This window comes from Macaca nemestrina, chromosome 9 (assembly GCF_043159975.1).
Source record: "Macaca nemestrina isolate mMacNem1 chromosome 9, mMacNem.hap1, whole genome shotgun sequence".
Taxonomy (NCBI): domain Eukaryota; kingdom Metazoa; phylum Chordata; class Mammalia; order Primates; family Cercopithecidae; genus Macaca; species Macaca nemestrina.
The window spans coordinates 75599444-75624311 of NC_092133.1; the positions used below are offsets into that span (position 1 = coordinate 75599444).

General features: G+C 54.6%; 1 protein-coding gene across 15 annotated transcripts in view; it reads left to right on the top strand.

Annotated features, from left to right (window-relative positions):
• The window catches only part of LOC105465958 (zinc finger MIZ-type containing 1), a 241533-nt gene that overhangs the window by 182655 nt on the left and 34010 nt on the right, over positions 1–24868 (top strand). For 13 of the 15 annotated variants that reach the window (XM_011714618.3, XM_011714627.3, XM_011714625.3 and 10 more), the window contains one exon: positions 24337–24481. In XM_011714618.3, the coding sequence (XP_011712920.1) occupies positions 24337–24481 (145 nt within the window). Of the gene's footprint in view, positions 1–12397; positions 12492–13646; positions 13778–24336; positions 24482–24868 lie in introns of those variants that run through there. The other 2 variants (XM_011714631.3, XM_011714629.3) reach the window with 2 other exon arrangements.

Here is a 24868-nt window from a genome sequence, read left to right on the forward strand (position 1 = left end):
ACCGCCACTACAGCACTTACTGCAGCCCTTGGTATGTGCAGGAGTGTGGCATTTCTTCAAGTTCATGACTATGACTGTAGCTCGCTCAAATTTGTATGGTGAGCGTCCAGATAGGCCACATATGCATGTATGTAATGTATTTTGGAATGAGTGAATGAACAAAAGAAGAGCTGGGTCTGGTCCAGGCACTGTGGGAAAGGTGAAGAAAGACACATCCCGTCCCCTCTGGGAGGTTAAAGTCCCAGAATTAAGATAACAGAGCTGGAAGGCATTGGGTGTGCAGAGCCAGACATGCATCTGGGTGAGAAGTAGGGCTGAGCCTGTTGCAGAGGTTGTGTGTTGATGAAGAAAAATATAAGATAGATCATTTGCAAATGTTGCCTGGGTTTTGCATCTGTGTGCATATATCAGGTAAACATGCAGTTGAACACGCCTGTGTCCACGAGGACGTGTGAGGGTCGTTTGCAAGTTGAATGGCTATTGGATATAAGGTAGTGTACTTGTGAGTTCGTACAGGCTTACAAACACACTGGGTGTTGGGAGTGTGTCTGTGACATAGGAGGGGCACATGGGGAACTGGGTGATGTAAATGTGTTGACACATTCCAATCCCTTTGGGGCATGCAGGTACCTGCACTGTCCCTCCCTGCCGTGCTGGGCCGTCTTGGATTGTCTTGGGCATTTCTAGAGTGCTTCAGAGTGCAGAAAAGCACTTCCACATATGCAGTGACTTCACCGTGCCCAGCAAAGGGTGGGAACTGAGGGTCAGGGAGTGTGGGGAGCTGACGGGTGGAGGTGTGGCCTGAACTCTGGCCTTCTACCTTCCAACTCCGAGGTTTCAGTGTCCACCAGGGGACTGGCGAGGTCCTGTATGCACTTCCCTGGCAGTGCCCTGCGGAATTTGGAATCCAGACACAGGAGGCTCACTTAGATCCAGGACTTTGTGAGAGGCTTCTGAGCAAAGGAAGGATGACTGTGACCCCAAAGATACCCATCTGCTCAGTGTCCATCATGTCCTGTGTGGATGCATGGGCCTGCACACATGGCCCCACACACAGGCACATGCACACATACACTCATGCACACACACGCGCACTCACACACATACTCATGCACATACTCATAGGCACCCCACCCTTGGGGTTTTCCCAATTAAGTTCAGAAAACTTAATTGTAGCTTAAATTTTCATTTTCAGCCAACTTTGTTTTTAATGTTGAGTAACTATCACTTGTTTGTATATACTTCAGAAACAAAGTCCCTGGGGGAGAAGGAGGCTGTTTTCTTAAGCTGAATCCTAGAACTCCAATTAGGAGTGATTGTTCTACTTCTAAGGTTTTCCAGCCGCTTCTTAGCAAGCCCTGCTGAGCCCCTAATTAGGCAGCCAGGGCACCCCTGTTCAGGGCCCAGTGCATCTCAGAGTGGCCTGTTTGAGGGCCAGTCTTGGGGAAGTTCAGGGCCAGAACCCCAAGTGGACCTTCAGGGTACTGTGGATGGTCCTGTCTGTTCAGGGAGTGGACTGGTGTCATTGCCCACCATCCCAAGGCCCTGGCTGCCTCTAGGGACATCAGTGCAGGGCACAGAAGCAGAGTCAGGGTGCCGTGGGTTTAGGGAAGCCCCATAAGCCGGGCTGGACGGCCCTTGGCCCAGGCGGGGTCCCGCGAGGAGGCTGCCGAGTGCTACTCTTGCTCTAACTGGGGATCCACCCATGATGGGGCCTGGCCCGCTGGTCTCCATTCACTGCTAAGCAAACTAAAGCTCACAAAAGTACCACAGGAATTAGAGCCAGGGCCACCCCTCATGCAGGTCTGGGTGACCAAGTCCTGCCTTGTAGTCAGCGTGACATTCCATGCTGTGGGTCCCACTTGGGTGGGGGATGGCCTTCCCGGGGTGAGGCAAAACTGAGAAATTTGAAGGGCAGTTCAAGACAGGTGGGCGGAGGCGTCGGTGGGTGAGGGTGCCGGGCAATGCAGGGAGAGCTGACCGAGTGAGGGACCTCGGCCTTGTTGGCTTTCAAAACCAAACACCTGATACCTTTCACCACAGTCGTGATTTTCAGCACACTGCCCGATGGTCCCCATCCACTCTTGCTGGGGAAGAAGGGTGTGTGGTTGAAGAAACAAACAAACCTCTTGCAACCTCAAGATCTGCCTGAGCTGCCCATGACAGCTGGTGCCTACTCGCGCCCCGCAGGGCTGTGGGGCTGACTGGGTGCTCTGGTGCCGTGGATGCCCGTGGCCACCCTGGGAGACGTTGCCCTCCACCCAGCCCAAGCCAATTCCCTGTGGCCTTGGGGAGGTTCAGGTTTCTGCCTGCCAGGTGGGTAGCTCCGCTCGTTCCCCGCAGCAGCAACTGAGCTCACAACACTGCCCTGCTCCTGCCACCTGAGCCCCCAGGTGCCATCTGCCACCCTGTTTGGAAGCGGCAGGTAGGCGGCCTCAGGGCAGGGGACAGGAGAAGGCAAGCAGATCCCAGATGGGGAAGGCCAGGCTCTAGCCCTGAGGGGTAGGCAGTGCCTGGCCTGCCACCTGGCACCTGGGTTGCCCCCACCCTTCTTTGGGAATGGGTGTGAGCAGGTCTGTGAAGCGTGGGTATGAGTAGGTAAGGGGGGGTCCCCCTAGCATATCTCTAGCTTAGTTTCTCTGCAGGTGTGAGGAGTGGAATCCCTCTGGGCAACTCTGTGTGTATCTGCTAACCCTCTCTGTCTTGAGCCCGGGCATTCCCCAGCATCCCTGCCCGCTCCTCTCTCATTCCTCTGTGCCTCTTCAAGTGTACCTTCCATGTCTCTCAGGGTCTCTGTGTTCCTGTCTGTCTCTGTCTCTGCATTCTGAGCTCACGAGGGTGCCTTTGCCATCAGAGCCACCTCTCCCCCCCAGCCCCCCACATTGAGTTGTTCTACTTAATTTCATTTTCCCAGGGCTCCAACTCACAGAAATAAACCCTCCCTCCCCACCCCTGCACTTTTTCGATTTAACAAGCCTGCTGGAAAACAATAGTGATTTCCGCATCGATCATAAACAGAAGTGATTACCATACAATTACAGCCTGAACCATCAGCCTGGATGCAATCACAGAGCCGCATTGTAAATCGGAAGACAATTGCCTGCAGAATTACCCCCAAATTGGTTTAAGTGGCAACAAAGGAGTGTTGGCATTTTGGTATTTTGGAAAGGGATGGCAGGAATGCGGGTGTCCTGGTGGCAGAGAGTCCCCACTGGGAGACCCCCAGGGCCCCTTCCGTGGCATTGAGGAGGCTCTTGCTGGGGAGAGTTGCCTGCCACCTTCCCCCACCCCATTATTCTCCCTTCAATTACTGTTCCCTGCCCGTCTTGGCACAGCTTGTCATAAACTCATTTATACTAATGTGTGAGTGGCTAAGTGTGCCTTCAAACTTGGCCAGCAGATCGGGGTGAATCTGATGGAATTCTGGGGGGCCTCCTCAGCTCCCCAGTATCCCCTTTCTCCACTCCCATCTCACCTCTGGCTCTTCTATGTCACCCCATCCCTCTATGCTCCTGGCCTGGCACCCACCCCACAGTAACCTTCCCCACCATCTCCCAGCCCTCGGTGGACTCTGGCCAGCATCTCCCACATCCCATCCAGGGCAGCCCACTCCCTCCTGCAGCTGCAGTGTGTGCCCTGCATCCTTCCCAGCCACCCAGGCCAGCTGGAGGCCACAGTCCAAGCCAGGTGGGCTAGGGCGGCCACTAGAGGGAGGGAGCCTGCTGGTGCCCCTGCAGCACGTGCTGAGGGGAATCACAGGTGGGTCTGCTCCTTTCCAGTCTGTGGTTTCACAAGCAGTGCCCTGCCAGCAGGACCCCTCTGAGTGTCTGAAGACTGGACTCTTAAGCTCCAGCTGTTTCCACCGGGGGCATGTCTTGCTCTGGGAGGTGATTTCTCTCCAGGGCCAGGCTACTCTGAAGTTACCAGGAAACCTGCCCACCCACTGACACAGTCAGATCCCCTCACAGGCGTCCATATCCAGGTCGGAAGTGCTTTGGCATGCCCCGTCTGATCCTCACAGAAAGGTTTGTGCATGCTTGTGATTTTACTCTAGTTTTTCCATTAAACACATAAAAAAGAGGTGGGGAGACCTGAGGGGTGACATGGCTTGCTCCAGGTGACACAGCCCATCAGTGAAGAGTGGCGTCTTCAGGCTCCTACGCGAGTGCTTGTTCCTAGATGCTGTCTGCAGCCTCCCCAGACCCACATGAGGTAGACTGGGGTCTCACCTTGTCGCTGACCTGCCTTGAGACCTCAGACAACACCAATAATTTAAGCAAGCCCGAGTGAGTACATGCTCCGTCCTCACCTGTTTATTCACATGTCAGCTCCGCTCATCCCACTGCAGCCCTGTAAGAGGATGGGCGGGTCCCTAGTGAGGGGACTAAGGACCAGTGTGGGGACCAGGCTTCCCCAGAGCCCTCAGATTCCTGGTGACAGCAGCTGGTCTGCCACCTGTCTGCCAGCCTCTGAGCCTCTGCTAATGCACCCTGGAAGGCAGGAGAAGCCGGATGACCCTGAGCTCTTTTGCATCTAGTGCCACTGAGGGCCTCAGTTGTGCTGTCCTGGTTGCTCTGCAAAAGCCTTAGGACCGGGCACCATCTAGAGTCGGTGTATCTGGAACCAGAAACTCTGTTGGCTGCCCCAGCTCTACCCTGAGTCTGGGGACCATTGGTGTTGCCCCGGGCTTGGCCTGTGGGGCTGGGGCGGGTCAAGCTATGGGGTGACCCTGTGCCTGGCATTGGGAGGTGCTAGCATTGGGAGGTGACTGATCTGGAAGAGAAGCCAGGCCTCAAAGACCACGGTGATGTTCAGGGAAGAAGCTGCTGGTTTTTGCCTGTCAGGCAGACCTGCCCTCCCCAGGCCCCACCATGGAGCCTTTGCTCTTGCTGTCCATTTCCTGGGGAGCCAGGTGTCCAGTGGAAAGACTGGGTTCCAAACCACAGAGACCTGGACTCAGGTTCCATCTCTGCCACTTTATGGTTTGCACCATCTTTAACTCTGAGCTGTATTATGAGACCACAAAGGTGATTGCTGCTGAGTCCAGGGCTCTTCAGACAATAGCCCGATGTCCTTGGTCTCAGAACCCAGAGGGAAGGGACCTCGCTTTTATTAAGCGTTCATCATATGCCAGGCTTTATCCTGAGCATTTTAAGGATGGCCTGCTTACTCTTCACAACAACCCCAAGAAGGTAACCAGAAACTGGATTTGCAGAGCCCAACGTGGGAGCCACTATCCCCATGTGCTAATTGGAGCTTAAATTTAATGAAGTGAATTTAAATGGGCCGGGCACGGTGGCTTGTGCCTGAAATCCCAGAACTTTGGGAGGCTGAGATGGGAGGATTGCCTGAGCCCAACAGTTCAAGACCAGCCTGGGCAACATGTCAAGGACTCATCTCTACTAAGAATCAAAAAAAAATTAGCCAGGGGTGGCGATGCACACCTGTAGTCCCAGCTACTCAGGAAGCTGAGACAGTAGGATAGCTTGAGCCCAGGAGGTCGAGGCTGCAGTGAACCATGTTTGCAGCACTGCACTCCAGCCTGGGTGGATAGAGTCAAATCCTGTCTTTAAAAATAAAAAAAAAAAAGAGAGAAAAGAAAAGAAATAGTTAAATGGAATTTAAACTCAACTTCTCAGTTGCACTGGCCACACATCAGATGTGCAGTAACCCATGCGGCCCTACCTCCTGTTTTGGGCAGCACAAATCAACATTTCTAATACTGCAGAAATTCTGTTGGCCAGCGCTGTACTCTGTTATCCTATTTCATAGTTGTGAAGTTGAGAATGGTTGGTGATTGTCATGCGTAGGGTCTCAGCTGGATGAGGCAAAGTGGGACGTAAAACTGTGCCTATCAGTGCAACATAGCTTTCAGCACCAACATTCTAGGCTCTCCTTTACCGCTCAGCCCAGACAGCTCCCCTTTCATGACCCTTCCATGAGTCTAAAGCCCATGGACTGTTTTCTCTGCACCCTGGAGCGGAGCCCAAGGCCTGCCCCAGGGTGGACACTTTGGGGTGAGTATCTGGAGTGGGTGATAGAAGGAATGACTGACTGAACATGGTCTGCTGAAACTTTGGGGTGAACTCACTCCCCTCCTGATAGAGCTGATGTGGGGAGGGCAGAGCCAGCTGCTGAGGAGTGATGGATGGCCCCTCTCCCAAGATAAATGTAGCAGTCAAGGTAATCGGATTGTGTGTGACGGTCTAATTTGTAGGCGAGGGGAGGAAGCGCCCAGCCATGCCTCGCCCCAGCCACCCATATTAGTTTAATCAAATGCCCAGTATCTAAATGACTGGGCCCAAGTGATGGATGATGTGGGCTTTGTTAAATGCTGTTGCCCTGTCGAGCCAAACTTCCCAAGGCCCTGCCCAGCTTCTGGACTCTTTAATTTGTTTTTTCTTGCTTGGTTATCTCTGCGTGGGGCAGGGCAGGGGGGCTGGAGCTCTTCTGTCTGTCTTAAAGCCTCTGGTTTTTCATGGAGGAGATGAGAGAGGAGGCCAGACCTGGGGGAGGAGTGGGAGGGAGTCATCTTCTGCCTCTTCTGAGAAGCCTTCCTGTGTTGCTGCACAGTCTTGAGGAGCCCGACTTCCCAGAACCCTTCAACAGGGCTTCATCGTGCATGGTGTTGCTTATTGTGTTCCATGCAGACTCACCCTCACCTGGTGCTTCTCACTCCATTAATGGGGTATTTTAGGATGCAGGACATTCTTCCATAGGAAAATTTGTCAAGTTTCCCTAATGCTTAGTGCTTGTTTCTGTTTCTTGAGAATTTTCCCCAACCCCCAGATCATGAAGATATTCTCTATTACCTTTTTTTTTTTTTTTTTTTTTTTTGAGATGCTGTCTCGCTCAGTTGCCCAGGCTGGAGTGCAGTGGTGCAGTCTCAGCTCACTGCAATCTCAACTTCTGCCTCCCAGGTTCAAGTGATTCTCCTGCCTCAGCCTCCCCAGTAGCTGGGATTATGGCTTGCACCACGCCTGGCTAATTTTGTATTTTTAGTAGAGACAGGGTTTCACCATATTGGCCAAGCTGTTCTCAAAGTCCTGACCTCAAGTGATCTGCCTGCCTTGGCCTCCAAAAGTGCTGGGATTACAGGTGTAAGCCACTGTGCCCAGCCTTTCCTCTGTCACCTTCTAGACAGTATGTTGTTTTGCTCCCCCTCTCTCCACTCCCCTCGACTTTTTGTTGGTCTGTGGTGTGAGGTAAGGGTCACGTTTCCGATCTGGTCATTCTGAGCTCTGAGCATCTGCTGTGTGCCCCAGACTAGGCTGGGCCCCAGGAAGAGATGAGATGAAAGAGGCACAGGCATGACAGTGAGTTTGAGTTTGAAACAGCATGCATACTCTGCCAGGCTTTGTGTACCTGCAGTGCCCTGCCTTCCATCAATGTTAATTGTCACCCATGTGCCAGGCATTGTTCTAGGCACTGGGATGTGCTGGCGAATGCAGCACACGGGAACCCTAGCCCTGGTAGAGCTTTTGTTCCAGCGTGAAGAGAGGGGAATCAGGACTTTAAAAGCAGGTGGTGATAGGTGCTCTGAAGAACAATGAGGCAGGGAGGAAAATAGAGGGAGTCGGTGGTGGGGAGGTATTACAGTTCATAAACGGGGAGGTCAGGGAAACTCTGGCTGAATGAGGATGAAGGGGTGAGAGAATGAATCACGTGGCTGTCCAGGATGAGAACCTTCCGGGCAGAGGTGGCAAAGTCTCTGGTAGGTGCCAAGGATAGAATAATCCTGGAAGGAAAAACCCAAAGCCATCAGCAGTGGTTCCCCTTTGGAAGGAACGGCAACAGGGAGGCGTCAAGGAGACTGTGTTTTTCAATGCACGTCTTTTATTTGACTTCTGTATATTTCTAATCACGTGTCCATATTACTTCTTCAAAATAGCATTTCAAAGTTAAGTGGAACATTGAGGTGGAATCATCGGATGTTGTGGGAAAACTGAGTTTGGAGGCTGGGGAAACGTTAGCTTTATAAGGAGAATGAATTGTGTAGTACTTATGTAAATGAAAAATAATTGTATGTATTAAAACTAAATAGATCCCACTCTGCTGTTTTTGCTGGTTGTCCTTGGGCAGGTTTCTTAACCCCTCTGAACACTAGTTTGCTCCTATCAAATCAGGGTAGTTGTCTCCACAGGATTGTCAGGAAAATGAACAGAAAAAGGGGACGTGTCTCGTTTCTGCCTGGCCTGCCGTTGACCTTCCTGAGGACATGTCCCTGCATGACCTGGCTTTCTTCAGGGCAGAGAGAGACTGTATCCCTGTCTCCAGATTCTCCAGGGGTCAAGACCCCAGGAAGGCCCAGACTCTGCACGCCGGCTCCCCCAGGGGTAGTTGGGTATGCCCCAGACCCCCAGGCTGAGCGTCATGCAAGACCCTGCGGCCCCACCGGGTGGTCGGGTTTCTCACCCGGCCGGCCCCTCAGAGGCCCCTCTAGCTCGTGCCCAACTGGTGCCCACTCAGCTCAGGCCAGCTGGTCACCCAGCTCCAGTACCCCTCCCTACCTGGTGTTTCCTTCCCTCTCCCCGCGTGCTGCGTTAATTTTTCATGGCCTCCATCAGAGGCAGAAGGCAGAGAGCTGTTTTCTGCAGGGAGAGAGCAGGCGCTGGAGGGGGAGGAGGGAGAGAGCTGCGTGCTGATTAAACACTGCAGCAGCCTAAACAAATGATGGCTCCCTCCCCCAGCTGCTCTGGAAGAGAAACAGGCAGCCCGGCCTGAACTGCAGATGGCCCAGGCTGCTGTCTGTCCCTCGCCTACCTGGGGCTGCTTCCTAGAGCCGGCAGTGAGGCGGAGCCTGCAGGACCTAATTCAGTTCTTACAGCCACTCTGTGAAGCAGGCTCCAAGGCAGAGGGCTGAGGGACACCAGCAAGTGGTGTTGCTGCGAGCTGCTGGGCAGGGGACAACAGTGTCCGCTCAGAGTAGTGGCTTTAATTAGACCACACATGGAAAGTGCTCAGAGCAGTGCCTGGTCTGAATCAAATTCTCCATCCATAGCCACTGTCAAGGTTACCTTGTTACACCTTTAGAGCACCGAGGTGAGATAGGTTTGCATGCAGGCAAAGAAACCGAGGTGCACACACCTGCCAAGATCACACAGTTCATAACCAATAGACAAAGCCAGGGCTCCATGTGCCTGGCTCCCTTCTAAGAGTCCTTTCTCCTGTCTTGTAGGCCAGGGAGAAAGAGTTCAGTATCAAATCTCCAGAGCTTTGAATGCAAAGGTCAGGGGAGGTCCACAGCAGTATCAGCGAACGTTTGCCAAGCACATGCTTCTGATGGCCCTAAGAACTTGCTTATGTCCTGAACCCAGAAGGGGAGAGAGAAGAATGGTTCCCCCCCATCTTGTTCATGGAGTAACCGAGCACCTGCATCTTGCAGGCACTGAGCTCATCCCCTGGTCTCGAGCAGTGGTTCTCAAAGTGGGGTCCCCAGGTCAGCAGCATCAGCAGCACCTGAGAACTGACTAGAAATGCATTCGTTGGCTCCACTCCAGACCCACTGAATCAGAAACCCCACTGGGGGTGGAGCCCAGCATGCTTGTGTTTTAACAAGCCTTCCAGATTATTCGAATGCATGGGCAAGATTGAGAACCCCTGGCCTGGAGATCCAGGCTGCAGTGAATCCTGCTCTGGGACCGCACCATCCAGACATCACCCCAGGTGTGTTACACTGAGTAACAGGTGCAGCCAGGAAGCACCAGATGTAAATGGCATTCTTACAAACCATTCTGATTTTCATTGCAACAAGGCAATTGGATATTTAAAGAAACCTCACAGAGAACCATTTCATCAGGTAAAGGATCTTCTACAAAAAGAGAAATTCTCTCATTTCCTCCCTCCCCTCAGTGTTCTATAAATTCAGTCCCTATCTCAGGTTGTCTTGAACAGCGTGTGCTTGTGCACGACTAAAACCGGTAGCTAGCATGCTAAAAGAGTGACACGTATTCTCCAGAATGCACAGGGACCCCTGCAGCTGGGAAGGAGGGCCCAGAGCAATGAACGGAGACCAGTCTGGTGTTTGGGCAGCCAGTGGGCATCCACTGGGCAGTCTGCTGGGGACTTGGAGAGGTTTTATAACAGCCAGGCATGTGTGATTTCCAGGGCTGTCAAGCCTTCATACTCTGGGTTTCTTGGAAAAGGAACGGAACGACTGATTAGGAAGTCAACACATAGAAACATGAAATGTGCTAGCCGTCAGCTGCTTCTGCTGGATGAATGTCCTGATAAGAGGGAAAACCCTATAACAGGTTTTGGGTTGAGAACCCATCTGAAGGTTGTTATCTCCCATAGCACAGGGTCAGAGGGGAGCGCCTAAGTACCACTGCATGCGCCAGCGCAGTGGCACAGTGACGGAGACGGTGCCGTGCGTGCCTGAACTTACAACACCTGTTTCCAGAGTGGTCACAGCTGGCGTGGAGCCTGGCCTCATGGCTCCGGTCTTTGCTGGGTTTAGACCTCAGGTGCACTAGCTCAGAGTTAGAGGAAAAAATCGCCTTCTGAGTTTCTTGCATCCAGAACCTGAGAGTCTTGGCAATTAACCAAGTAAGTCAGGCACTGTACGCGGGGAAGGATGGGGTGGAGTCGGGGGTGCAAATGGTTGGAGGCGAGATGGTAGAGTCTGGTCAGCAGAATCACCCAGCAAAGTGCAGCCCAACCCAGTTCCTCTCCTGCCCCTTGTTACCTTGGCACACGTCTCCTGAGTCACTCCTCAGGTCTGAGAAGCTTTGTGGGTTTTTTCTTTGTAAGAAACAGTGATGCCCTAGGCTCACCACCTCCCCAAGGCTTAGTGTCAGCACCAGGCCCCCAGGACAGAGCCTGTACTCTGGTTTCATGAGCCCAGGCTGGGTGGAATGAAGCCACTTGTGAGGGGTCCTGGAGGTTGTCACTGGCAGGGAAAACCAAGGACTTGGAATTGAACACTAAGGGTTGAGGTCAAATCAAATCAAGGGAGTACACGACAAGGCCTCTCGGTGCTCAAACTCATGGTCTCTTGCCGCCTGTGAAGTCCAGATAGCCATAATGTGTAGACCCCAGGGTCTTTCTGACCCTAGGAAGGGCCCAGCCTCACTCCAACCACTTCTTCTTACGCCGGGTGGGAGAGGACACAGCTAAACTGCCTGCACCCAGCTGGGAAGGGTAAGGAGGGGACCTCCTCAGAAAAGTAAATTATGCAGGGAAGAAATTGATTCCCATAACCCCTCGTTACCCTTCCAGCTCCCTGAGAGCCAGCAAGGAGCAGTGGTGTTTAGCCCTGAGGAAAAATTACATGTGGAATGGAAAACACTCACCGGGGTGGCTCCTGCTGGAATGAGAGCTGGAGTGCAGGCTCCATGGTTCCCAGGCATGCGGGTGTGGCTCAGTTCTCACCTTGCAGATGCAGTGGGAGTGTTGACCCAGGCCAGCCTGGGGACTGCCTCCTCACCTCCCTGCGTGGGCTGACCTTGTCACCTCACCTCTGAGCTTACCTCTGTCCTGCCCAGCGGTCCTTGGGGCAAAATGGAGGTCGAGAGGCACTTGGCACTCACGCCTCACCATGGACACTGGTGCATTCTTGGGTACCTCTTGGCCTCAATCTGTTGCTGGGGGAGGGAGGACTGAGGCCCATTGCTGAGGCCCTGAATGTGGGGAATGTAACCACCCACCCCCTCCTCAGGGCACCTCTCCCCTCTCCAGCATGCTTGCTTTGCTATTAGTGCTACCTGATTTCCTGCTGAGGTGGTCTAGAGCTCCTCCGCCATTGCCCTGCTGCCAGCAAATTTTTATCCCTAGCGTAAGATGACAGAGACCAGCCTTGGCCCTGGCCTGCCACACACTCAGGTGTGCACTGAAGCGGAGTATCTAGTTTCTCCAAGATAGGGGCTGTGACCTGTGACTACCCCACCTCCGGGGGGCTTGTGAGGGCCTGAGGAATGAGGAAGTGTGAGCCAGCCCCTCACAAGGGCACAGTATGTCGTGACAGCTCCTGTGAGCTATTCTCAGCTAAAAGTGCACGGTAGGACTAAGGGGTCACTTTGCAGAAGCATTTATTGGGGCACCCCCAAAAAGAAAGGGGCATTCCGTTTCTGTGGACAACACCCTCTTGAGCTTGTTTTGGGGTGTCTTTGATGGCCCCTGAGTTGCAGATGATAGTGTGAGGTGGCAGGGAATTTTCTGCGCTGGGGTTTTAGTCTGGTGTCTTATCTTGGGTCTGTGCATCCTGCCCAGCCTCCACTGGGTGAGGCATGGCCAAACCGGTTTGGGAAACAGCGCTGACAAAACTAGCCCTGACGGCTCCGAGGTTCCCTGGAGTTCAGTTCCCAGGGTGAGTTCACATGCCTCGAGGCTCCCAGTTCCCAGCTCCTGCCAACCCGGGCAGCCCTTGGGGAGAGGGGGCGGGCGTGTGTGAGGAGCGTTCCTAGAGGGAGGGACAGGCTGTAGGCCGTCTCTCAAACCAGACTGGACCATAGGACCTGAGAATACAGGACTTGCCCAGCACAGGGAAGCAGGTAGGGCAGGGTGGGCAGGGTAGGCCGGGCGGGGAGCTGGCGTGCACATCCCAGGCCAGCTGCACCAGCCAACTAGCCGGTCCTCCCTATGCACAGGGCTTCAGCGTGTGTGGGGACTGGGGGTGGGGGCGGCGGAGTTGGATAGCGTCACTCGCAGCCCAAGCGCCAGCAGACAACTCCTCCTTTTTTTTTGTTTTTTGTTTTTTTTTTTTTTTTTTGCCTTTCTTACCCACAAGTGATGGTGATGGAGGTGCAGGGAACAGAACGTGGGAATGATCTAGAAAACCCAGGAGGAGCTGAAACTCAGTTCAGCTTGCTACTGATGGTGCTGAGGCAGCAATACCATCAGTCTTCAGGAGAGTGAGATTTTCCCCCAAGGAAAACCTCTCTGATTTAGGTTCCAGGGGTCAGCTGTCAGGGCCACCAGAGTCCAACTCACAATGCCCCGGAAGTGATGTTTTCTATAACCGAGGAGAAGGCCTACCCCCTCAGCAGCCCCAGCAGCTGAGACCTCAGATTGCTCCCCACCCATCCACTCTCCTGGGACCCTGTCACCCTCAGAGTCCTGCACACATCAGCTGTTTGGCCTCAGTGAATCTACTCTACTCTCTGGGCTTTGGCCTTGATCAACAGAGCAGCTCGACGGGGTGAGCTCTCTGGAGCCACTTCCATCTGTAATCCCTGCTAGCGGCATGGAGAGGCAGTCCACTCCAAGTGTGCAGACAGGCAGCTCACCCCATAGCACCTGCAGGATTGAGAAGAAGTCATGCTCTGGCAAGGTCGAGACTGGCCTGTGCCCTGAGAAACATGACTCTGCTTGGAGGCCAGGGCTGATTCAGGGGCCGCAGACTTGAGGGAGCAGTGCCCACCCCCTGTCTTTTACATGTGGCCCAGAGAGGGGAGGAAGTTGCCCACAGTCACACAGGAGGTTCAAGAAGCTGAGGTTGGCACCAAATCTTAGGAGTGGGAGGCAGGCAGGAGGCACAGAACTGTCTCCTGGGGATACGCCTGCTCTCAGATGTGATGTCACAGAATTATGGGCATGAAAGGGGGGCCTCATGTACCAGCAGTGGGCAGGGTCGTGGTCCTGTGGAGTGACTGTTTGAATCATCCCTTCTTGGGCCTGGATTTCCCCTTTGTGGAATACAGGTAGTGTCATCCTTGGCAGGATCCTAATTGGGTCTTGGGAGGTTTGAATGAAGCAGGAAGAACCACACGGCTGGGAGAACCAAAAGGTGGTCTGTGTGTTCCCACGGCCCCGTTAGATCCTCCTCATCCACAGCAAGGTGAGCCGGGCCAGAAGGGGTGCCCCATCTTGCAGAAGCACACATGTGGCCCCGAGGTTGCACTGATGGTGCAGTGGCCTCACTAGAGCCAACCCTGGTCTCCTGGGGCCCAGCGGTCACTGCCCCCGGCCCGAGGACTGCGAGTCTCTGTGGTCATGTGCTTCCTGTGCTGTTTCCTCCTGGGAGGAGATGACCCAAGAGAGCTGGCAGGGAGGAGGCCCCTTTTCCTATTTCTGGGGCACCCAGCAGTGGCGGATCTACAGGCAGGAAGTCCAGCCCCGGAGCCCCAGCCTCCAGTCAGGCAGAGTAACAATTCTGTGGCTAGTCCTGTTCTCAGGGCTCATGAGTCAAACCGCTCGTTCCTGTTTTGAGCAAAGCAGCCAGAGCAGGAATCCCAGGTCCTACCCGCCTCCCACCTCCTTCTGGACACAGTGGGATGGGGCTGAGGAGGGGCTTGGGCTCTGCCTACCGCCCAGGCCTCCTAATGTGGAGAGGACAGCTGCAAAGTCCCCCCAGCCCCTGCACCCACAGGCTCCAGAGGAGGAAGGGGTCTGCCTAGACCAGCCTCCTAGCACTGCTGGGCCTGAGAGCAGAGTCAGAAGCGAGTGGCTGTCGGGGTGGCTCTGTGAGGGCCTGGGGTGTCTGGATGTGGGCACAGCTGGGTGCTAAGGGAGCACCCAGTTCAGTAGAGGAAGGGACACTGTCTGCCCCAGGGAGCACCCAGTGTGAAGGGGTGGTGTGAGGCTGGGCACTCCTGAGCATCTGTATGGTCTTGGAGAGGGGTGAAAGAAATTGTATTTTATTTGAGCAATTTTTTACAGTACTTAGGTGGGGAAATGGGGCACCCTCTCCATCCCAGGGGAACATGTATACTACAGCAGTGCTAACAGTTTATTCCCATGTAATGCTTTCTACATGCCTGGCATTGTACCAACATTCTATGTATAGTAAGTTATTTAATAATCCTCATGGTAATTTAGATGGTAGGTGCTACTTGTTATCCCCATTTTGCAGAAGGGAAAACCAAAGCACAGAGAGCTAAAGTAACTTACCCAAGATCACACAGCTGCTACGTGGCTGAGCTGGGATTTGAACCCAGGCAGCCTGGCTCCAGAGCTTGTGTTCTTGGTCACTCTGCCTCCTGGAGGCAGGAGATAGCATATTACCGCTTTTGGTTTCCAGGTGGGACTCTGGTGTGAGATGGGCCATCTCTCACATGTGTTGACAAAGGGGCCCTTCCTTCACCTCGTGGTTCCTCGCACCAGGCCAGTGAGCAGGAGAGGTTCCTCTTAGTGTCTGTCCATTTTAGAGATGTGATGAGGAGTCCAGGCCTGTGTTGACTCAAGCCCCTGTGTCCGCTGCACTCTCCCACCCCTCCCAAGCCCTCACCACCCCTTCTTTTCTGTGCGTGGCTGTAGAACCTGGGGTCCCAGGGATATTCAGGAGATCCCACTGCCTTGAACTCCCAGGTTTCCCTGGTCCCAGGACCCTGTGTTTGGAAGCTGAAAGAGGAGGATCAGAGGGTAGGGGGGCATGGCCTGGGCCCAGGAGCAGGAGGAGCAGCACCATCTCCAGGGAGCCCTGGGTGAGATGCTGGGAACATCTCACTAACATGAACAGCAATGCCGGCCCCTGAGCAGAGGATGATCAGGGCTGTGGCTGGCCCCCAGGCTGTGTGAACTATTGCTGCTGTAAACTGCTTATCTCCTGTCCCCGTGACTGGGGTGACTGTGCATGTCATGAAACAGGTGTCATGTGACTCAGTTGTAGGTTTTATTTGAGGACAGCACCAGTCTCTGGACACATTCCTGATAAGATTCCTTTCAGAACTCTGTTTCTGAAGCTGGTTTCCTGTCCCCAGGAATGGGGAGCTGCTGGTGGGTTTAAAGGCCGCTGAGAGCCTGGTCACAGATACTCCTCCCATTGTCCGGGTCTCAGTGTCTATCCTTCCCTCCCAGTCGTCTCAGCATATTGGGTTATTTCTAGCTGTGATTCATGTCAGTGTGTTAGTCATCTGTTGGCTGCATAGCGTGTGCTAAACGCTGTGCTGGGTGCCAGGGTTGTAGAAGTGAAGCCCCCGAATCCGATCGTGGCCCCAGGGGCTCAGAGTGCTGTCGCTACAGAGAACCACAGCATTCCCCTGGGTAGCCTGGCGCAAGATTCGTGTCTGCATCTGTCAAGCAACTACCATCTACCAGGCCCTGTGCAGCCTCTGGGGTGGGGACACAGATTGGAAAGAGGTGATCAGAATGCATGGGTGGAAGAAGTCCTCTGACCGCCTTGCAGAGGGTGGGTTGGCAGGAGGCAGGTTTGGAGATGGAGATGAATGACAGGATGCTGTTGTCATAATTCAGGGAGAACCGGCAGGGCTGCAGAAGGTGATTAGATTGGAGCAGGCAAGGAGCAACGGGAACAGACTGCAAAGATCATCAGGATGTGGTGACCAGCGGGTGGGACAGGGAGGGGCCTGTCTTCCTGAGGCAGCTTGAGGTGCTCCCTGGGATTCTCGTGGATGTGGGAGCAGGAACCTGTGACATGTCAGGGGGAAAGAGTGGGGGCCTGGCTCTCCTGCCCCTGACTCAACGGGCAAGCCCCTGTAGCTCCCATGCCCACAGCGTCCCCCGCTGGGGAGTGGCACCACTCTCACTGCTGCTGCCACTTCAGAGGGTCTTGTGTGACCTTTTGTAAGCTCATGGGATGGAAGCATCTGAAAATGTGTCATTCATATTTTTATGGAATCATGAACCCCACTTGCCACCTGCCAGGGCATGTTTTGAGGATGAGAGGGCCCTGCTTCAAGATGCTGCTGCCTCTGCTTCACAGGGCTCCTCCCCAGCCCCTCTGAGTGCTGCCCCATCCCTGGGGGTCTCCTGGGTCTCAGAAGCACCCCTCCCAGCTCCCCTCCCCACCCATACACATACTTCCTCTGTTCTCCAGCAGCCTTTTAGCTGCTAAGATGCTCTTTGATACTTAGGCCTTTGTTTCATTTTGCGTGTGGCTTCCCCAGGCTGCAGTGTGCTCGATGACATCCCGCCCACCTGTACATCCAGGCTTCTGTTCCCTCCTCCAGACGGTCTCTCATCCCTCCCAGCCTCCCCGTGCGCCCCACTGCTGCTCTCATCCATTCCTGACTGCCGGATCTTACCAGGAGCAAGCATCCCAGGCCTCTCACTGTCCGCACCTCCCCTTGCCTGGCTCCACCAGGAGCACCTCTTTCCCTGTGGCTACCATGGCTGCCTCTGCTTTCTTGTTCCTTTTCAAGCCAAGTGCAGACTGGCAAGGAGGAAGCTTTTCCCAGGTGCCCAGGTGAGCATACCTGCTCCCCATGACACCTGACCTGATCGATGCTAACAAAAGCTGGTCACTCGGCCTGTCTAGACAATACAGCTCCACCCTCCTCACCTGGCACTCAGGCGATTCCTGAACTAGGACTGCACTCCTCTGCCTCTCGCCTCCTCATTTGGTCAGCCAGTCCTGGGCCTCTGTGCTGCTTTGAGCTGCAGGTACAGGGGCAAATACAGGGCCTGTCACTGCCCCTGGGGAGGGCACGCCCGAGCAAGCCAGGATGAGCTGCCCCGGCATCCCCACTCAGACCTGCCTCACCCGACATCTGGTTTCATTTTTCCCCTTAAAGGACAGACAATATGGGGGCTGCTGGCTACAGGGGAGTTGCTGGAAAGGTCTTGGGGAAGCAAATGTTGGGAAGTTGGCTCTTCCTCGGTGCCCTCCTGCCTGGTCCCCTCCTGATCCTCAGAGCTAGTGTGCTTGTTCACTCCCATTTCTGTTTCAGATGAGTGACCACAGGGTCACCTGCTAGTGTTGGTGCTGTCTTCACCATAGCATCCTCGGGTGCAGCTGGTGCAGGGCCCTTAGACGTATCCACTGGGTCCCATTTATAGAATATACCACTCCTGGTCACACACACCATTATTTTATATGCCACTAAGAAGGAAGACTGTGCCACCGATCACACCATGGCACAGCGCCACTAGAGGACATGTGCTGCTTGTCAGTGATCTTGGTTAAGTCACACCTGGTGTGGAGTGGACTTCCTGGAGATGCCACAAAGACTAGTGCAGGCAACAGGAACATGAGGTCAACTGTCCCTTCTGCTGAGGTCAACTCTCCCTTCTGCTGGCCCCTCAGGGCTGCTGCTTCACTGCGGATGTGGCAGTGACTGTCTGGATCTTGGCTACTAAAAGGCAGGGTCCTAGAGGGGGTCAAGAGGGATGTTGGACCTAGGTCTTGGCTGTTCTGGATCCTGGGGAACTGTCCTCGCTACCCCCACAAAAGATGGCCACTATTAAGGGGCTGCTGTGGGAGTCCCATGGGGTGTCCTAGAGAAAGAAAAAGTAATGCCTTCCCTCCAGGGCCACCGGCGCCTTGCCACCAGGTGAAGCAGAGGCACAGCTGCCTCCAAATGGGGAATTGATTTTTGCTTCCTGTGTCTCAGAGCAGGACACTCAATGTCCTCATTCTACCCCCAGGCAGCTCGGAAGGAGGCAGGGGGAAGGGGCCCTGTGCAACATGTGTGCCAAATGAGCACACAGGCCTGCTCATCTGCTCAGGGCCCCCACCATCTCCATGAACTTCTGGAGCTTCGTGCCTGCCCAGGGCCTTTGTCTCGCCCTCTGCTCTGTGATCAGAAGCAGAGATACAAGGTCCCAGGACCATCCTGTTGGTCTCTTCTCTACCGACCAAAGCAGTAATGCCATTCGTGGCATAATGAGCACATGTAGAGATTTGTGTGCCTGGCTCGCCTGTGCTTCATGGAGGTAACGCAGTCCCATCCGTATGGCTACCCTAGGAGATGAGGAAACTAAGGTGCAGGAAGGTTAAGTCACTTGCTCAAGGTGTTACACCGTAACAGACAACTGGGATCAGGTCTTGTGGGTTAGTTTCAGGCTGTGCCTCAGCAGCCCTCTCAGCGTTATGGGATGCAGAGGTGGGTATGGGGTCACAGGGATTGGTGAGGGTCCTTGGCCCTCTGCCCATCCTGCACACTTGCTGGCTTCTACTTGGATATCACTGGAGTTGGTTGGCAACACTAATTTACACCCCATATGCAGTGAAGCAGGCAGCTCCTGTTAAACTCATTTTATAGATGGGAAACTGGAGGAAGCACCATTAGAGATGAGCCTTAAAGAAGTGCAAGTTCTGTAAGGAAAGAGGTGTGAAATTGTGGGGTGTCCTGAGGGGCTGGCGCATAGAGAGGTGAGCCTGGAGCCTGCTGGGCATAGGAGACTTATGAAAGAGACCATCTCCTGTCTGGAAGACTCTTGCCTGCTACAAGCAGAGCACACACGGCACTGAGAGGCTCTTCGTGCTAACTACATGCCAGACGCTTTTAAACACTTTGTAGGTGTTAGTGTCATTCAATTGCACAATAAGGCTGGGCTCAGTGGCTCATGACTGTAATCCCAGTACTTTGGGAGGCCGAGGTGGGTGGATCGCTTGAGGCCAGGAGTTCAAAACCAGCCTGGCCAACATGGCAAAACTCCATCTCTACCAAAAATGTATACACACCCAAAATTAGCCAGGCGTGATTGGTGCACAACTGTGGTCCCAGCTACTCGGAATGCTGAGGCATAAGAATCTCTTGAATCCAGGAGGCAGATGTTGCAGTGAGCCAAGATTGCACCACTGTACTCTAGCCTAGGTGACAGAACAAGACTGTCTCAAAAAAAAAAAAAAAAAAAAGCACAATAACCCTAAAGAGTAAGCATTAACATTTGGTAGATAAACTGAAGCCCAGAGAGGTTGTGTCATTTGCCCAAGGTCACATAGCTGTGAAGGGAATGAGTTTTTGAATCCAGACTTTTAGAGTCCCTTGCCCTGAACCACAGGGTGGTAGCTGCCTGCTGAGGTCAGGAGCGATGGGTGCCAAGACTTCCAGCCTGCAGAGCTTTGCACGTCATCTTAAGTGGTTCGGACTCAGCAGTGGAGGCCATGTGCGGTTTCAGCAGGGGTGCTAACGTCGCCTGTTCACCGCAGTACCGCCAGCACACAGTAGGCGCTCAGCAGCTGGTGTTGAATGAACGTTGGGTGAGTGATAGAACACTTTGGTACTGAAGGTGAGAATGGATCGAGGTGAGGGAGTCTGGTCACAAGGATGCAGTTTGGAGAGGTGAGGGGAGCCCAGTGGGTTCACTTTAGACAGGTTGGGTGGTGCATGCTTATACGTTTTATGCTGAGACGTTTGAGGAGTGCTTGGAATTCTGGATTAAGGCTCAGCGTTGGCAGCTGGGGGGATTCCCTGCTGCTATCCCAACCCCAGCTGTGGTCACCATGAGATGAGCTGGAAGTCCCCAAGGTCCTCGGCACTGGCCGAGGTCCTTGGACAGGCTGGAGAGGACGACAGGGGATGGGGCTTGGTGAGGAGCCTGAGAGCCCAGTTTCTGGGGTGCCTGCACCCAGCTCAGCACCTGCTTGTTAAAACTCTGCTGCCTTGGGTGATGGGGGAGAGGGGATTTGTTTAGGGGTCAGAAGCAGTACATTTGCAGCCGGTTGTGCCTCTATTTCTCCTTCCCCAAGAAAGGCTGTTACCCATCAGAGATCTTGCTGGAGGAGAGGGGGCAATGGGCACTGCCATAGCCATGCTGTCAGCATGACTGACAGTGGGTAGTCCCATGGGCCTCTGTGGCCAGCTCCGCAGGCCCCCTCCTGACCCCAACCCCCTTTCTATGGCTGAACCTCTGCTCCCAACAGCCCCTCCTGCTTCTTGGTTTCTTTTCACTTTCTTTCTTTCTTTTTTGGAGGGGAATGGAGTCTTGCTCTGTTGCCCAGGCTGGAGGGCAGTGACACGATCTCAGATCACTGCAGCCTCCACCTCCCGAGTTCAAGCAATTCTTGTGCTCAGCCTCCCGAGTAGCTGAGATTAGAGGTGCTGGCTACCATGCCTGGCTAATTTTTGTATTTTTAGTAGAGACAGCGTTTCATTATATTGGCCAGGTTAGTCTCGAACTCCTGACCTCAAGTGATCTGCCCGCCTCAGCCTCCCAAAGTGCTGTGATTACAGGTGTGAGCCATCATGCCCAGCCCCTGCTTCTTGGTTTCTGACAGGCAGAAGGACTCTCCATGTTGACACCCCAGATTGGAAGCGGCCCAGAAAGTTTGCACGGTGGAGCTAAAATTCCTCTTCACGCCCCTTGGCAGGCTTTGGAGTATCTCACTGCCAATTGCTTAGCCCCTTGGAGGGTGGCCGTGGGTCTAATGGCATTCATTGACAGCTGTGCACGTGATGTGTACATGGGCCTCCCACCGTGGGAGCACCAGGCAGGAGGCCAGTCGTCACCCATCTGTGGGAGAGAGGTAGTCACATGTACTGGCCAAGGCTGTCCTGGGCCCAAGCAAGCTGCATTTTATGAAGGGGGAAAGGGACATTGGGTCCTAGCTGCCATTTTAATTTGAAAACTGGGGTCCTCTGTATGAAAAGGGGCATTTGGGGCCAGCTCTCTTACCAGTGGTATGTGGGGCCCACAGGACAAAGGGACAGACTGGCCATGTTGGTTGCTCAGGCAGTAGAAGGTACTCGACCCTGCCTGAAGCAGAGAGAGACTCAGGTCAGGACTGAAACTGCCCTCCCATTGCCTGGTATGCTCTGCGCACACCACACCAGGTCCTCCCGTCTCTCCCACTCACCCTGGGACTGTTTTCGCCATCCTAGCAAGTGCACAGACCAAAGGCATGCAGGTCAAAGAGGCATGCAGGCCAGCCCCGCCTAATTAGAGCAGACAGGCTTCCCAGTTCAGACGTGTGAGTGACGGCCAAAATCCAGGCACACTCAGACACCCTCCCAGCTGGTGTCACTCTGTCTGTCCTTGCGTAATCCCCTGCCTGCCTCTGTCCGTCCCCGTCAGCCCTCCTGGTTCTCTTGATAGTGCCCAGACTCCCTTTTTGGCTGCGAATTCCCAGGCGTTGTCATTAACCCACGTTTGCCTCGGAACAACTTGTGTTGGTTTGCACCATAAGGAGAACACGCACAACATTCACCGCCCCGCATGGGGCTGCCAGCGTGGCCTCTGTGCTCACCCACCTCAGGGGTGAGGGGTGGTGACTCCCCGTCCCCCCACCACCTCTTGGTTGTAGGAAAGTGGTCTTTGTGGCTGGCTGATCCACATATCACGCCTGTTTGCAGCATGCCAGACTGTACAGCAAGGCCCTGTCACACAGCCAACCTGCCTTTATTCCCTTTACGGAAACCACTCCACTAGGGGCAGGAGGACAAGGGCTGTCCTTGGCCGAGCAGGGGGTGGTCCATGACATTGGAGGAAAGCCCCGATTCCCCCGTGGTGCCTCCGCCCCCTGCATGGCAGTCCAGCCCCCAGGAGGAGCGAGGGCTAGGAGGGGTGGGGCGGGCAGCAGGCGGCACCATCTGTGGCCGTCCTTTGTGCTGGCAGTGGAGCGATCCCTCCTTCGCTGCGATCCAGCGGGCCTCGTGCTTGGCGTGCAAATGAGTTTCCAGATGCCCAGTGTCCCCGCACGAGAGGCGGTACCTAGGGGCCTGGGAGAAGGATGGAGTGGGCTGGAGGCTCGTTTTTGTCTGTCCTGGCCTCCTTGAATAGGCTGCCTCTCCAGCTGCAGCAGATGTGTGCTGGACACCCACATAGGGGTGTTTGTTGGTTTCTGGGCAGACACACATGCTGGGGAGAGTGTCTCTTCTCTCATACTGCCCTCCTTTGAGGGTGCTGGCATAGGTGACCCCACAGTGGGGCAGGATACATCTTTTAAGACTTAGCTCATCCACCAGGCCCCCTCCTGGAGGGAGAAACAGGGGCCCTCTTGGGGACCACGGCCCCTGCTTGCCTTCTTGGTTGGGCATCTTTGTGTACCACACAAGCCGAGCAGATGGAGCAAGCGGCCCTGGTGACTTTTCAGGGCTTTGGGCTGACGGGAACCCTGTCCAGGATCTGGGCGGCTTGGGATGGCAGCCTACCCAGCCATTCCCAGTCATTGTGCATATGGGCGTCTTCCACCAGTGCCTGCCCAACATGGTGGCGTAGAACAGGCCTGAGGGGTTCCTTGAGTCTGAGGGGCTGGGGGGCTGTGAACACCTGGGATTTTGCCTTCTGAAGGCTTTCACCTCCTTCCCACCTTCTGGTCTGGTCTCAGGCTCTACCACCAGGGTGTGGGGCTAGGGGCAGGAGCACTGTCTCTGTCCCTGCCGACTCTGGCCGTGGTTACTGTGAGTAGCTTTGCCTGACTGGGCCCCCGTCTACTCATCTGTAGAATGAGGATAATAATAGCCAATGATGTCCTAGATGGTCGAGAAAAGAAAGGATGCAGAAGCACATTGTGCAGCGTCCAGATGGGAGACCCTTGAAATGTGGAGTCGGCTTTGCACCCAGCCGAGTGGCTGAGCAGTTGTGATTCAAAAGATGCCTGGTCACTCTTGCCCATCGACTACTTCCGTAACGCTCAGGTCACTCCCAGCAGGAGTAGGGCATCAGCTGAGGTGTGGCCACCCTTTGTCCAGCAGTTCCACAGACCCAGCAGGCCCCCATCTGTCCCTCCCTGCAGCCTGGGAGGAAGGCAGGGCACGAGGCATTACTCCTTTTTACCTCTAAGCAAGCTGAGGCCCAGAGTCTGTGGGCTCCTGGAGTCCACACCACAGCAAGTTGGTGACTGAGCGCAGCCAGTTCCCCCAGCCCTCAGCTTCGTCATGTACTTCAGGAGGACAGGCCAGCTGAGACACGCTGGACAGCCCAGGCTGAGACATGCTGGCCTAGGGGGCGCTTTTAGCTCCTGTGGTCACATGGGGACAGTGAACAGTGAAAGAAAATGGCAGTTTTCCCCAGTCCCCAGTTCATGTGGGGGCTCTCTCATCCCGGATGTGGATGGCTGCTCCATTCTCCTGCCTTGGGCACCCCTGGCTGCCTCCTGCTTGGCCCCCCACCACCCCGGCTACCCTCTGCTCTGGACATCCTTTGTCTTCCTAGGCGTTTGTGTCCGGTAGAGCAGGGACCAACCGTGGGTGTGACCAGAAGGGGTGTCCTAGGGGGCCAGTTTCTGGGCAGGACTTTCAGGGACAGCTCTGCAGACACTCCTAGGTTATCAGCAGATTCCAAGATTTTGTTCAAACCTTGTGATTTTTGAGCCCACACATGGGGAGAAGCCACACTTTGCCTCTGATCAAATTGTGAGGGGGTGGGCTTCCCTGAGGGATCTGGGGTGGCAGGCAGCTGCTAAGCTTGCGCTGTCTCAAGGTCCATGTCAGGCCCCCTCACTCCTCCAGTTTCCTCTTGGCACCATCTCTGCCATCCTTCCCATCATTCTGACTCTCCCCGTCTTTGCTGCCTCGGACCACTACTTCCCGCACGTGGGTCATTCTGACCTTCTCTTCACGACAGAAGCTTTCGTATTCTCCTTCAAGGGTGTCAGTCCCATTCTACAGTTGAGACCACTGAGGCCTCCAAAGAAGGCTAAGTCTTCTGGTGTCACACGAATCTGGGAGCAAAACCAGCATGGATAGCACCCAGTCTGGGGAGGGTTGGGGAGGGGTCTCGGTGTGGCAGGGCGTAATGAACAAGCAGCCACTGACCATCCTGTCCTTCCTGCAGCCCTGTTGTCCTCCTGGTGCGAAGAGCTTGGCCGCCTGCTGCTGCTCCGACATCAGAAGAGCCGCCAGAGTGATCCCCCTGGGAAACTCCCCATGCAGCCCCCCCTCAGCTCCATGAGCTCCATGAAACCCACTCTGTCACACAGGTAAGTGAGTGGGTGCCATGGGGGCAGGCGCTGAGCAGACACTCCTCTGGTCTCAGATCTCCTTGGACGTGTCCCTGGGGTGGGGGCCTCTGTGCAGCCTTGAAAATGTTGCATTTTCTAAGGTGCAGTTGTTTTTTCACATCTTCATGGGTGAGCCCTGTTTCTCCCTCTCAAACACGTTGAGAGCACTGAGTTTGTCACTTTGGTGGAGGCTGTTTTTCTTCTGGTTCTAGGCTTCCGGCAGAAGGTTAGAAATTCTGAGCTCAGCCGGGCGCGGTGGCTCAAGCCTGTAATCCCAGCACTTTGGGAGGCCGAGACGGGCGGATCACGAGGTCAGGAGATCGAGACCATCCTGGCTAACACGGTGAAACCCCGTCTCTACTAAAA